At 41.7% G+C, this 15,241-nt stretch overlaps 1 protein-coding gene across 3 annotated transcripts in view; it reads right to left on the reverse strand.

Moving 5' to 3' along the window:
- The window catches only part of ADAMTS9 (ADAM metallopeptidase with thrombospondin type 1 motif 9), a 165,753-nt gene that overhangs the window by 41,220 nt on the left and 109,292 nt on the right, over positions 1-15,241 (reverse strand). The window contains exons 29-30 of one of the 3 annotated variants that reach the window (XM_032324450.1): positions 11,135-11,302; positions 4,201-4,374 (exon numbers count right to left, since the gene is read on the reverse strand). In XM_032324450.1, the coding sequence (XP_032180341.1) occupies positions 4,201-4,374; positions 11,135-11,302 (342 nt within the window). The remainder of the gene's footprint in view (positions 1-4,200; positions 4,375-11,134; positions 11,303-15,241) is intronic. The other 2 variants (XM_032324460.1, XM_032324470.1) reach the window with 2 other exon arrangements.

Consider the following 15,241-nt stretch of genomic DNA (forward strand, 5'->3'; position numbering starts at 1 on the left):
TTTTGATGGGTCTTGTCCCTTCTCCAGCTGCCCTGGGCCACACTTTGCCAATTCAATATCAAGTGAGGGCGCCCCCTAGTGTTCTACCCTCTCTTACCACCCAGGTCCACCTTTCTCAAACTTTGCACTTCTGGTTCAGGCAGGGGAGAAAGCGTGGTTGCAGAAGAACTATTAGAATCTGCTTTACTCAGTGCCTAAAGATTCTTTTGTCTTTATGAGAATGGTTAACCTTTCACTTTTAAGTATGGCCACAGGTCAGGCCATCTGCATAGGTTCTGCTTGCTAGCAATATTTGAGGAATGTTTTTAAAGGATCCATCTGCATAGAACATGCAAAGATGTACACTTCTAGGCCTGTTTTGTAAGATCAGAGAAGGGACTTCCTCAGTGCATACTTGGCAAGGTTTCCACTCTTTGGAATTCAGAAGGAATTGTAAATGGAGCTTGTATTTCCTCGATTGGCTCTAGCATTTTCAAAAGTTGGCTAAAGCTTGAGCAGTCAGCTTAGATTCATTTCGGAACACTCTCTTACTTTTTGTTCCTTGGAAGTGTTACACAGGGTGGAGTGTGGCACCAGATGAAGAGGGAGAGGGAGAAAGCCAGCAGTGGTGGGTCTGAAACAAGACTACAAAAAGAATATAGAGGTAACATTGAGGGAGACAGAGATCAGGGAGCCTTGTCTTCCTTCCGTATCTGATATTACCAATCCCCAAATCATTCTGCATCGCTAAATTCCTCAGAGCAACTCTGCATCATCATTATTATTAGCCCCATTCTACACATGGCAAACCCTAGGATCCAAAAAAATCAAGAATCCTTGTTCTAAGTCACATGGCTAACAAGTCCCAGTCCTGGGATATGAACCAGGTCTGCAGAATTCCACAGACCCTGGGGCTCCCAATAACTTGTGTGGCTCAAGTGAAATTAATTTGAAATTGAACTACTTTAGCCATTCCTCCACAACACCGTCTGGTGGAGGTAAAAAACATATAGAAAGAAAACAAGCAAAAAGTTGAAGAGACAGAAGGAGTGAAAGTTCTAAGGACATGAGATGCCTGCAAATGGATCCAATCCATTAGGAGGGGTGAGGGAGAGGGAAGGACGGGGCGGAAGGCTGATCCCCACATGGGTTAGCAATGCAGTTGTAAGAACACAATTCCATTCAAAATTGCATCAAAAAGCATAAAACACTCATGGATAAATTGAACCCAGGAGGTGTAAGACCTATACATTGAGAGCTCTGGAACACTGATAAAAGAAACTGAAAATGACACAAATAAATGAGAAGAAATTCTGTGCTCATGGAAGAATTAATATTGTGAAAATGCCCCCATTACCCAAAGCAATCTACAGATTTAATGTAATCCTTATCAGAATTCCAAAGGCATTTTTCATAGAAATAAAGGGAACCATCCTAAAATTTGTATGGGACCACAAAAGACCTGGAAGAGCTAAAGCAATCTTGAGAAGGAAGAAAAAAGCCCAGGCATCACGCTCCCTATTTCAAACCATATTATAAAATTATAGTGATTAAAACAGAATGGTATTGGCATTAAAAAAGAACATCTAGATCAATGAAACAGAATAGAGAGTCCAGAAATAAAGTCACACAGATATGGTTAATTCATTTACAACAAAGAAGTCAAGAATATACAATGGGGAAAAGCCAGTCTCTTCCATAAATGGTGGGGAATTCCATAAACGGACAATCACATGCAAAATAATGAAACTGGACTCCTACCTTATACCATACACAGAAGGAACTCACAGTGGATTAAAGACTTGAATCAGAAAGATTTGAAAACATAAAACCACTGGAAGAAAACATAAGGGGTATGATCCTTGACATTAGTCTTGGCTATAACCATTCTGAATGTGACACCAAGAGCAAAGGCATCAAAAGTAAAAATAAACAGGTGCGACTACATCAAACTAAAAAGGGGCAAAGGACCTGGCCAGACATTTCTCAAAAGAAGACATACAAATAGCTAACAGATATATGAAAAGATGTTCACCATTGCTAGTCATCAGGGAAACGCACATCAAATTCACAAGGAGATACAGCCTCATACCTGTTAGAACAGCTATTAGCAAAATAGCAGCAAGTGCTGCTGAGAGTCTGGAGAAAGGGGAACCCCTGCGCACCGTGCATGCGAATGTAAATTAGAGCATCCTCTATGGGAAATAGTATGGAGAGTCTTCAAAAAATTAAAAACAGGGGGCACCCGGGTGGCTCAGTCAGTTAAGCGTCTGCCTTTGGCTCAGGTCATGATCCTGGGGTCCTGGGATCAAGCCCTGCATTGGGATCTCTGCTCAGTGGAGAATCTGCTTCTCCACCACTCCCTCTGTGCTCTCTCTCGCGCTAGTAAATAAAATCTTAAAAAAAAAAAATTGAAAACAGAACTACCATATGATTCTGAAATTCCACTTCTGCATATTTCTTTGCAGGAAATAAAATCACTAACTTGAAAAGATATCTGCTCCCCCCGCCCACGTTCACTGCAGCATTATTTACAACAGCCAAGACGTGGAAGCAACTCAAGCGTCCATCAATGGGCATATGAATTAAAAAATGTATATATCTATATCTACATCGACATCTACAATGGGATACAATAGCCATAAAAAGAAGGAAATCCTGCCACCTGTGACCCTACAGATGGAACTTGAGGTCACTGTGCTGAGGGACATCAGTCAGACAGAGAACGACAAATACTGTATGGTCTCAATTATATATGGAATCTTAAAACAATCAAACCTGTAGATAGAGAGAACAGATCAGAGTGGCCGGAGGGGATGGGCAGGGGCTAGGTGACTAGGTGAAGGGGGTCAAAAGATACAAATTTCCAGCTATAACAGAAATAAGTCCTGGGAATCTAATATACACAGGGTGGCTATAGTTAACAATACTGTATCATACATTTGAAAGTTGCCAAGAGAGTAGATCTTAACATTTCTCATCACCAGGAAAAAACAAAAAACAAAAAACAAAACCTGTAACTATGTGAGGTGAGAAAATTTAACTATAACACTTATTAAAAACATACCATGGTAATTATTCTATAATAGATACATATATCAAATCATCATGTTTTCGCCTAAAATAAATACAATATTATATGCCAATTATATCTCTATACACCTGGAAAAAAAAATAAGGTGGTATTGCTAGGAACACTTGTGCCAATTTTTTAAAAAAACTGCAATGGTAGTATCTCAGAATGGTTTACATTTAGAATCAAGTCTTACTCCTACTTGCTGGGCATGTGACGCTGGGACAGATGACACTGGTTCTCAGAACTCAGTTTCCTTGGCCGCAAAGTGGGCTGATAATAGTGACACCCATTTTGCCTAGCAAGGGGATGAGCATAAAGTTCAGAGCACTGAGCCCGCCACGGTTTCTCCCTCTTCTAAAATCCATTCTTGGTGGGAAATTCCTTATTATTCATATCACTAAAGCGCTGACAGCGTGTACTTTTTGTTTCATTCCAAAGTCAGAGGACTCTGTTTTGCTTTCTTATACTCTTTCCCCTCTTTCTACAACGTGTTCTCTTCTGGAACCAGACCTTCCCTCTTCCTCCAGAGTCTTACCTTCTCTAGCTAGACTTTTCTCCAGGGATACACAGTGATTTCTTTAACTAAACATTAACTTGGAGAGGGAGAAAAACAGGTCTATCCCTGCATCCACTGAGCTGTTTTTCAGATTCCATCATTTTTTTTTTTTTTTAATGTTGGAAATGCTTCACTAATTAATCAGGGATTCACAAGAGTGTCTGTCTTGGACTTGAGTATCAAAGTCCCAAAAGGAGACACACGCAGAGCAGGTCCTACCTGGAGTCTGCCTTGTTGCTGGTGGAACTAATACGGGATGCCCAAGTTGGGATATATGTATCGAAAATATGTCTTCTATCTCCCCCTCCTTTTGTGCAAGATAGCTGTATGCATTTGGCCCAAGGCCTGATACAGTGTTTCTGGAGGCAGCCCGACTTGGAACATTCAAGAACACAGACGTAGGAACTGCATAAAAAGGAGGAGCTCTCCCACCCTGGTCGGAGCGAACTGCTTGCCGTCTGACAGCAAACCTTCTGGGAAAGAGCCAGCCTTGTCACCGTGCTTGAAGTCATTTCAGGGTAAAGGATGTGGTGATTGCAAGGGGCTGAGCGAAACGCCTGGCAGGTGCCCACTTCATGGCTCTACTTACTTCTTGCCATTCCTCTGCCCTCCAAGCATAGCGAGGACACGGCGGGGCTTGGCAGACGCGCTCCGACTCCGGTCTGGTGTACGGGTTGCAGTCGGACTCTCTGGCTATTTTGTGTGCTCCCATCTGACAGCCTACACTTCTCCGCCGTGTGCCTTGGCCGCAGGATACGGAGCACTAAGAAGAAAGACCGTGTAAGTGGGAGCTTTGGGTCATTTGGTGGGGGTGGGGTGGGGAGTATGTGTGAGTGTGAGTGTGTGCGTGTGTGTGTGTGTGTGTGTGTGTGTGTGACGAGGTGGAGAAGGGTCACAGGCATGGGGAATGCACTCCTAATCTAATGACTTTCACCACTATTACAAAGCTTTCTAATTTCCAATGAAAGGGACCCAAGATAATATCTTAAATCTGCAAACTTAACTGTGGTTCAGAGCTGGTGAGTTAGATATGTATTCGAGTCTTGGGGAATCTCTAAAGTTACCCAAACTCTTGGAGACTGAATGAGGCTGGGAAAGATGATTATAAAACATTTAATACCAATCTCGAAATAAATAGTGCTGCCATGTGAAATAAAAACCCCAAATGATTTCTATCCCAGAGGACTGGAAGTTCTTGAAAATTGGAGACACAGTGCCGTTGTACAAGAAGAATTTCTTGGCAGATTAAAAGTATAACCCAGGGAGAGTAAATCACGAAAGCTTTTAGGGCCTTATAAGTAGAATTATTTTCTCCATCGCTTCCTTTCCTTGCTCCTATTTCCGGAGACAAAGGAATTTTTTTTTTTTTTTTAAACTACTGAATTCACAGAAGTATTAGAGCCTATTTACAACCTTAGATGCATACGTATATGGAGAATAAAAGCTGACAAGGAAAAACCATTTCCTTGGGCGGGCATCATGTTTCCAACCCTTGAAAAATACTGTTAATCAGGCTAAACATTTTGTTGACCAAGTTGCAAAACACCATATTAAGTCTGCAATTAACTTTCCTTTAAATTAATTTTTTAATGGTTTCCTCATTGCTGGGTTTCATAATCTCACTTATGGGCAGGCCAAGAATTATTGTCTTTATTAAGGTTTTGACAGAAACTACAGGCAACATTTGCTTGGAAAGAACAGTATATTATTATACCGAGCCATTTAAAATTGTTACCAAGTTTTTGCGATAGCTTGGCCTCCATTAATTTGTCTGGCATTGAGAAAACAAACTTAACGTACATTACAGCTGCATTTCTGAGACGAAGTCTTAAAGAATAGAATCACGATCTTTTTAATTAGAAAAGCATCCTTGTCCAATTAACCTGCAGCAGGATTTGTCTCGCTCTGAGGTTAATGGGAATTTACTAGCGAGAAGCACACCCAATAGATTCTGCTGAATAGTAATTTTATTTTCATTTCAGGTTTTAAGAAAAGAGCTGATACTCTTTAGAGAGCAGCTCGGGAAATCATATCATTTCCGATGGGTCTATGCTGGGCAAGAGCTTGAACGTTCACATCAAAGCTAGCTGAAGAGAAGGAAATATTTTGAGGCAACACAGCTACTATTGTTTGGGTTTAATTGTATTAATTGGATTGAATGAGTCTGTGACCCAGAAGAAACCAGACTTTTAAAGTCATTATGTCCTGGGTGGAATGGGAGGGTTCCTAAAGACAAGTGATGGCCTTGTCTACAGAGATTGACCATTTAATGCTCATGGGAGCTACATGTTTCATATTTCGCATTGATTACCCTAGAAATGAATGAACTGTAACTTGGGGGAGTCACTATGTGAATGACAGAGAGGTTCCAACATCATCATCATCGACAACAAACACCAACAACTAAAAAACCCTTTTGGGTATATATATGTATATATATGTATATATATGTATACACACACACACACACACACACACACACACACACACACAAATATCTCTAGACACTCCCAGAAGAGTGTATTGAAATGGAAATATAAAGAAAGACTAATTAGGTAGACAAGTTTGAGCTCAGCATAGGGCTGATATATATTCAAAATCTCACAATGTTTTAATAACCTAAAGAAAAAGGAACAAACATTAAAGACTTTCAGAGTCTGTACTCTTCAAGCTCTAAATAAATGAGACCTCTTTTTGATGCTAGTGTTACTGAGTAATTTACTTATGGTTCAATGAAGGCAATGTATTAAGAGCCGTAAGTACCTAACATTAACCAAAAATCACTTCCTCCAGTGTTCAACAATTTCTCAAAAGGCAAATAAAGACACAGAAAGGTTTAGTGATAGGCTAAAAATTGTTATTTTTATAATGTCAAAGCCAGCTTGGAAAGAAGGAAAGTTTTGCCATGACTTAAGTGCACATAAAGTCTAAAGTTTGCCTTTCTGAATACCCTATCTACTGTCATCTTTGTTCAAAAGCAAGTACACTGAGTCAGAGTTAGTTAGTTCTCTGTGTTGGACTTTCTTCCTGTGCTGTCTCAAGGGAAGCAACAATTTGCACACAGAGCTGGCCATGCTTGCTTGGTGAATTCTCTGAGGTTTGTATGGAAAGCCCATGAATAAATCAGGGAGCATTAGAGAGACCTCTGCATGACCCTGGACATGGTGAGGATGTGGTGATGTGTGCATGTGTGTGTGCTCAATGCTTCCTGTGCTAGTACATCTTCTATTTAGTGCCTACTGGAAAAAGGTTGAGCAGTCTCTTTTAATGGGTTTCCCCCTGCCATCATTCCACCGTGGAATGTGCAGGTTTGAAAGGAGATGTTTTTAGTTCTGAACTACTGAACTGGGAACTATGCTTCATCTCTCTGTCCTCCCTGCCGTGCAGAATCCCCAACTTATGGGGGGACTTCAATGTTTATCTCCACAGATAAAAAGAATCTCTTTGTAACTTCTGATGTGTGGGGAATCATATATATACTTGAAAACTGGAAAGTATTTTACATACTTTTCCCCAGTATTACTGTTGAAATTATGGTGGTGATGTTATTTAGAGGAGGGACTAGCTTGAGAAACAACTATATGAACCAACTCTAATAAATAATAAGAGTCCCAACAATAACAGTGACCTTTTAACTTAGCACTTACTATGTGCCAGACTCCATACTAGGGTTTCTCCACCTAATAATTCTTTATTGTTTGGAGCTGTCCTATAGCCACTGTAGGAAGTTTAGCAGCTTCCCTGGGCTCTATCCATTTAATGGCAGTCATGTCTCCCCTCCTCCACCCACTTGTGACAACCAGTTCTGTCTCTAGACATTGCCAAGTGTCCAGAGAGTATAAAATCACCCCTGAGAGCTGAACTGCATGCTAAGCATTTGACAGAATGTATCTTTTATACTTCCTAATAAGTCTTTTAGAGAGACCCTGCACAAAGATGGCAAACAACAGAGATAATCAACTCCAGCAAAGACAAAAACACAAAGCAGTCAAAGTGAATTCTGCCCTAGGCAATGGGCCATGGCTACTCTGGATTAGAATTTGGCTTCCAGTTTTAAAATATGGTGCTAATAGGATGCAGTCTTCTATACTACGTCAGCAAGAGTGTGGGTGAGAGGCCTGTATTCAAACAATTCAACATCAATGCTTACAGTTCAAATACAAACGAAATAATGGAGAGTACACAAGCGACTCTCTTTCTCATCACTGACTATGTGCATAATGTGCATATGGTTTCCTTGATTTCTCAAAGGACACCAGCTACACATTCGCCATGTTTCTGCATGAAACATTAGCAGAATAGTTCAGAATCAGACGCTTACAACCAAGCTGTAATTTACAAGAAAAGTTCTAACCGAAAACGGCTGGTGGATTCATCACGCAATTCGCCAGCTCCCATTTTGGTATTAGCACTGAAGGGTTTTTAAAATTTAATTATTTCCCTCCATTGAAGACATGACTGATGGCAAGACAAAGCATTGTGTTTTGTATCACTAAGGGAAAGAAGGGCTATTTTAATTAAATCATGGCATTCCATTGGTTGTTAGACCTGTTCTGAGCATACAGGGTTTCAAGTGTGAAAAAGACATGTACCTTAAGACCGAGAAATGAATCGACCGAGTGAATTCATGATCGACAAGCAATGACAAAGCGTTACTTTTATTCTAATCTGATCCTTCATTCTTTTGATTTCTGACCTTCATTTTTTTTTTAAACCTTTCTATACGAATGGATTAAACAATTTTTATCTGTAATGGTTCTATAATCATGGGACTCCAAAGCCTTTGCATTTATCAAAACTGAATCAAGAACGTGATGCCGATTTTTGACTTAAAATTTCACGGGCATCCCTTATCTCTTGATCCAAAGCATCTCAACAAATTGAATGTGGAGCTTCTAAAAAAAAAAATGCTTTAAAATTTTAGTGAGGATGTTTTCCAAAATAAGCTTTCCTTTTATTGGAAAGATTTCCTTGGCAAATTCAAGATTTTCAAAAGATGTAGAAATGAAACATTCCACATTAAATCTCAAAGCACCAATTTCGAGGGTGAGACTATGAAAATCAACACAGCCTAATATTCTATACGTCCTATTATCCTCAGACATTTCGACGTGATGAGAAATGGCCCTAATTCTTCTTCCTACTTGGAGTAGGAGATGACTAGAATGTTGTATCAGCAGAAAACAGAAGGACCAGATAGAGATAAAATCTTCTCAACATTGTTGCAAATGGATAATCATTGCTCTTGCTTCAATATCACTGCCTCAGGGTTATTTGTGTTTACCAATGGATCATTAGTAAGCCAATAATCTTTAACCATGCAGACTGTCTATCTCCATTAACCACTGCATCTGATTATTTTCAGGCATACTTCTAAATCGCATAAATCAGATTTTTCCCATGTAGCACCTTGTTTTGCCTGCTTTTATAATTCATTTCTACAAATCAAATCAGGGCATTACAAAGCTGGCCACAGACCATTACATAACTGTGTTTACTTGCATTTTCTACAAAGGTGACTAGACTGTTTTAGGCAATCATTTTGAACAGGTGCAGTCTTTTCTAGGGAGGCATTCTGATAATCCTATTACCTTATGTTCAAAAAAAAAAAAAAAAAACCACCCTGCCAGTGTTCAAACCTAATCATCCCAGCTTTGTAAGCAATTTTAGACTTCCCAACAAGATCCCAGAATATTGGATTAAAACTCACTGTGTTTACCAATGAAGAGTGAAAGATTCTTTTCATCGTCTCTATATTGAATAAATTGGCCTATAAAATGAGCATCATTTTCATGCTGCAAACTTAATATTCAGGGCATGATGCAAATAGATAAGTAGAGGCCAAGGAACATAAAGAAGAGCAACAGAGCATGAAAGTCTACAAGAGGACAAGCTAATTAGTGCCGTATCTTCAATAATGTTAGCTGCGGGCTTATACATGAATTGAATAGCTCTCCAAATAAGAGGGCTGGGAGTTACAGATGACAGCAGTCACTTAGACAAGCCATTAAGGATGACCAATACGAAACACTGCCTTGAAATCTGATCGCTTAGGGAAGTCAGAGGAAGAACTCGCTTTGGTTGGACCCTGAAGCTTTGACTGTTGAATTAAAACAGAAACAAGAACACACGATCGTTATGAGAGAGGCCTTAAGAAGGATGAGGCTACTCTTCTAGGGAATGATGCAAGACGTGTCTTGCATTTCTGTGAAGGGGAGTATGGCAGGGGTGGGGGGGAAACGCCATGTGGGACAATGATGCCAGCTCAGAGCATTTAAGAAAAATTCACATTTCTAGAGGAATTTTCCATTAGTCATGGCAACATGGAGAATCCCCGACTCTTCCCCACGTTAACACAGCCGTCCGGAGCTTCTCTGAGGCTCCGGGGACTCAGGATGCAGGCTCTGAAAGAACCAAATCTGGAACCTTCCAACTTGGAACCTACTTTTCTATTGATTCTTAAAAGCCCTGGTAATTCTCAGCTGCACTGGAGAACCACAATTTCAGTGAAAGCACAAAGAGGCCAAGCAACGGAGAGGAAGAGCAGTATGAAAGACAGAATATACAAAACCGCACCTTATTATTGTTAAGCAAGCACCTTCAACCAGGCTGAGAGGATGGGCAGTGAGGCAGGAAGAGATCAGCCTCCAGGCTGCTGTGCAAGACTTCGGTTCACACATCAGTTGTTTATAGGTAAACAGAAGCTTCTGAAAAGTTCCTGGCTAAATACAATAGGGAAATTCTCTCACCCAGCTCCTGTCTAGATTACCAAATGTTTAGAATTAGTGGAGTGTGACTGTAATTGCTTTCTTGGGAACTTACCACCCCCTCCTTTCCCCGTCCGAGAGACACATCACATTCATCCAAAGAAAATATTTCTCTTGAGGGCCTCTTAGATTTAAGACCTCTGAACTAAGCACTCGGCATTCATTATGGCATTAAATCCTCACAAGAGCTCTATGAAGTAGGCTCGGGAAGGTTAAACAGATCACCCAAGGTCGCGTAGCTAGAAAATGCGAGCGCGCTCCTCCTTCTGTCCCCCACCTCTGTTGTGCAGAAGCAAAGGGGGCAGAGACCTAGTCACTAATCCTTCATAGTGGCAGTCTGTGCTGTAAGCATCTCGATCCTGACCCAGTTCCTGCCAGGTGAGCAGAGTCAAGTTTACAGCAGTCTGAGTTCGTGGTTATTGAAGTGGTAGAGGGGACTAAAACACGCCATCAGCGAAGGCATCCTGAAGGGCCACTCTGGGCCAGAGGGCTGACACCTACAAGCTCTACTACTTAGAATTCATCCTCAACAACCATCCTGCTGGAGGCATTCCGTAAGGCACCAAGGGCTGAATCCACAGGCCCCAGGTCTCCCAGCTAGCAAGTGCGCTCACATAAGGAGTGTCCCCTTCCCCGTCGGCCCCAAGCTCCCCTCTGCAAAACCGGAGCTGTGCAGAGAAACACAGCCAACACGCTGGTGTCGGCCACGTGGCGGAGGGAAGAGGGAAGCAGTCGTAGCAGAGAAGCATCGCTCACCTGACTCCAGACGCCAGCCTTCCATTTGGGGCATCGTCCTCCTCTGCACTTTCTGAGCCCATTTGGCTTAGCAAGGTGTTTACAGTAATCACTTTCTAAATGGCTTCCATCCTTTGCCATGCAGTAAACATTTCGTTGCTTATGCCCTCGACCACAAGAGACAGAACACTGAAATATAAAGCAATGGCAAGGTTGTTGTTGTGGTTTTTTTGTTTTTGTTTTGTAAATCACATGGAGTTTGATAAAAACCCGAGTTGTGAGATGTTAAGATCATATCTAACACGAGTCATCATCCCCCCTTTTCTAGAGCCATTTTAGGTAATATCTCAAGCTTCCGCATGGCAAGAAGGTGGCCTTAGGGGGAAAAATGTCTGTAGCCTTACAGCAGCAATCCTGCATAGCATTTTGGGTCACTCAAGAGTGTGGGCAAATCCTGACCCTTCGGGCAAAAAATAAAGCCAATGAACCAGAAATTACCACGAAATTCTGATTTTAAGTCCCACTATGAATTCGTAAGGATTCCTGTTGCACATCTCACTTTACGCAATCTCTGATCAAGATATTTCTTCAACAAAATGCCTTGTGATACACTGATTTGGATAAAGGTACATTTCCAAAATACAACTGTGTCCAATTTCCTAATTAAATGATTTAAAGGAACTCTTTGACCATTTTTCAGAGGATAAACTCTCATTTTCCCAGTCGGTTGGGGAAGGAGGTGAAAAAGCCACGTTAGAAACCGAAAGGTAAGCGATCAGGTAAGTCTGTGCCAATTTGGGGAGGGAGGCATTCCCTTTCAACTTTGATCTGCAAGTTCACTGAACTGTTTTAAATGTGACCTTGTCTGACCACATCTAAGAAACTTGACTTTGATTTCAGATTAGGTTTCTCAAAAAGGTTTAGGAATCAAAGTGCCCATGGAGTCAGGACAAAAATTTGATATGACAGCTTCTTGCAGAACAGGCAAGAGGCTGGCCCCAGTGAGTGCACTGGGACATTCTACGTCCATTTGCCTCATTAGCGATTACAGAAGTCATTACCACTTGGATCATAAGCCTGCTGGCTCAGGTTTTCAAGACACATTATTTCCCAATATAACGTTCTTGACTTTTAGAGGGAAATGAGTTTAAGAATGAAGAACAAAATGTGAAAATGCAATGAAAACAGATTTCAAGTGTCATTTCCTTCTATTCAATATTTCTCATGTCCCTCACTAACTCTGTGATTTTGTTAACGGAAATTACCGAAGTGCCCTTTTGTACCTCATAGATAAATAGCGCCCTGTAAAACACGGAGCCGAATATTAATCCAACTGCTATTACCAAGCACGTTCAAAGTTCTATCATTCATAAATGTGCCAGACATCTTACTCTAATAAGCACAAATCATTACAAACATTTCAATAGCAGCTAGTAGATGATTTTGCAATATGTATATTAATAGGTTTGGCTGTGACTGTTTTACTTCAGGAAATGGAAACATTGCTGGCTGCCTTTGAGCTCTGTCTTATGAGAGTATTACGATTTGGAGTTGTCATTCTGAAAATCTTTTTTTTTTTTTTTTTTTTTTAAAGAGTTATTTATTTATTTATTTGTGAGAGGGAAGTGGGGGGAAGGGCAGCAGAGGGAAAGGGAGAGAAAGTCTTAAGCAGACTCTACGCTGAGCGTGGAGGCTGATGTGAGACTCGATCTCACGATCCAGAGATCAAGACCTGAGATGAAACCGAGAGTTGGACGCTCAACCGACTGTGCCACCCAGGGGCCCCTGGAAATCTTAATAGACTACACAGTGTAGAAGGAAGGAGATCAATTTAAATATTCATACCAGAACAAAAATAACCATCTTTCAACCTACAGCACTTTCATGTATATAAAGCCTTGGGACCTAATTCTGGAAGGTTTTTATTTTTATTTATTTTTATTTTTTATTTTTTTTTTTAAGATTTTTATTTATTTATTTGTCAGAGAGAGAGCGAGTGAGAGCGAGCACAGGCAGACAGAGTGGAAGGCAGAGTCAGAGGGAGAAGCAGGCTCCCTGCGGAGCAAGGAGCCCGATGCGGGACTCGATCCCAGGACGCTGGGATCATGACCTGAGCCGAAGGCAGCTGCTTAACCAACTGAGCCACTCAGGCGTCCCTGGAAGGTTTTTAGAATGAAGCTCCTAGGGGCACCTTGGTTAAACGTCCATCTTCCATTTCAGTCATGATCACAGAGTCTTGGGATCGAGCCCCCCATCGGGCTCCCTGCTCAGCAGGGAGTCAGCTTCTCCTTCTCTATCTGCCCCTCCCCCCTGCTTTGTGCTCTCTCTCTCTCAAATCTATAGATAAAATCTTTTTAAAAAAATAGAATGAAGCTCCTTGAAATACTCCTACAAACCAGTGGTCTAATGACTTGCATACAGAAAAATCTCTACTGTTAATGGACTAATTTTAATATTTAGAAACGTAACCTTGACAGATAACAAATTTAATTTGAATAATTTCAAATTAAATTTGAACTTGGGATGAATTCCTTTGTTCACTCAATAAACACATGAGTGCCTACTAAGTTTAAAGATCTATGTGAAGGGCTGGCAACACAGTGATAAGCAAAGCTGACCGTGCCCCACCCTCATGGAGCTTCCAGGCCAGTGACGGGGACCAACACTGACTGCGTGTTGACAAAAATAAACGCCCGCTTGGCAACAGAGAGGAGTGCTCTGGGGGAAGCCAGCTGCAGTGGTTGCAGGAGGGCTCCCGAGGCTTCCCCCAGGGCCAGACCACACAGAACTCACAGGTCATAATCGCATACTTGGATTTGGAATATCACTACTGAGTTTTAAATCTGGGCAAATATGGTCTGATATTTGCTGCAAAAATTCTACCCTGACTGCTGAGTCGACATTGGATGGGAATACAGCAAGAATGGAGACAATATGACAGTAGGAAGCTACTGTACAGGTCCAGGCAAGAGGAGATGGTGATTCTTTTTTTTTTTTTCCTAGAGGAAAAGAGAAGAGGGAGGGACAGACAGAGAGGGAGAGAGAGAATTTTAAGCAGGGTCCAGGCTCAGTGGGACCCTGGGCTTGATCTCACAACCCTGAGACCATGATCTGAGCCAATACAAGAGTCAGACAGACAATCGGCTGAGCCACCCAGGCACCCTGGCAATGGTGATTCTGAAGAGGGTGCAGAGGGTTGGGGTGGGGGAAGTTGGTGGATTTAAGACATACTTCTTTCGAGGGAGAAATGGTGCATCAGCTGCGGGGTACGGAGGAGGAGGAAGACTCAGGAAGAACTACCAGGTTTGCAGTGTGGCTAACTGGATAGTGATGACAGGTACAGGGAAACAGCCCTGGGAGTCAAGGATGTCTTTATTTGTGGGAAACAGACAGAACTCAAAAGACCTGGGTGCGTGGGTTCAAACAGGGGCTTCAGGAGGGTGAAGAAACAGGCCTACCTGTAAACACAGGAACATGGGTGAACTTACAGCAAATCCGCCCATAGGGATAGTCAGTTCAATATATAAGCAGTACAAACAAGCTATCCATTAATAGGAAGGGGGAAAAAGAGAGTTGATGGAAACAGCCATTCAGTAATCATAGCATCAGAGGGACAGTCTAAAAGGAGAGGCAGAACTAGAAAAGGCACATTCTAGCATTCTTACATTCATCCATGGGCCAGGAACTGCTCTAAGACCTGCACTGTCTCATTTAATCATCCCAGTCACCATAGAGAGAGGTATGAGGATCAGAGACAACTGCTGTTTCCGAACTGGCGTAACCACAGTGCTTTCTACATGCCTCTCCTCCCGTGATTCCAGCCCAAGCAGACAGACGTCTGTTGAGAACAATAACAGCACAAGGAAAACAGTGGAATGATCACCATCATCACTGATAATAATTCATCTGAAGAGCACTACTGGTGCAACCAAATCCATTATCTTAGGGCGCTTGGGCGGCTCAGTCTGTTGAGAATCTGACTCTTGGTTTCAACTTAGGTCATGATCTCAGGGTCCTGGGATCAAATCCCATGTAGGGCTGTGCACTCAGTGCACAGTCTGCTTAAAGATGCTCTCTCTGCCCCTCCTCTCTCTCTCAATAAAATCTTAAAAAAAAATTCTGATGCCT

Source organism: Mustela erminea, chromosome 1 (genome assembly GCF_009829155.1).
Source record: "Mustela erminea isolate mMusErm1 chromosome 1, mMusErm1.Pri, whole genome shotgun sequence".
Classification (NCBI taxonomy): Eukaryota; Metazoa; Chordata; class Mammalia; order Carnivora; family Mustelidae; genus Mustela; species Mustela erminea.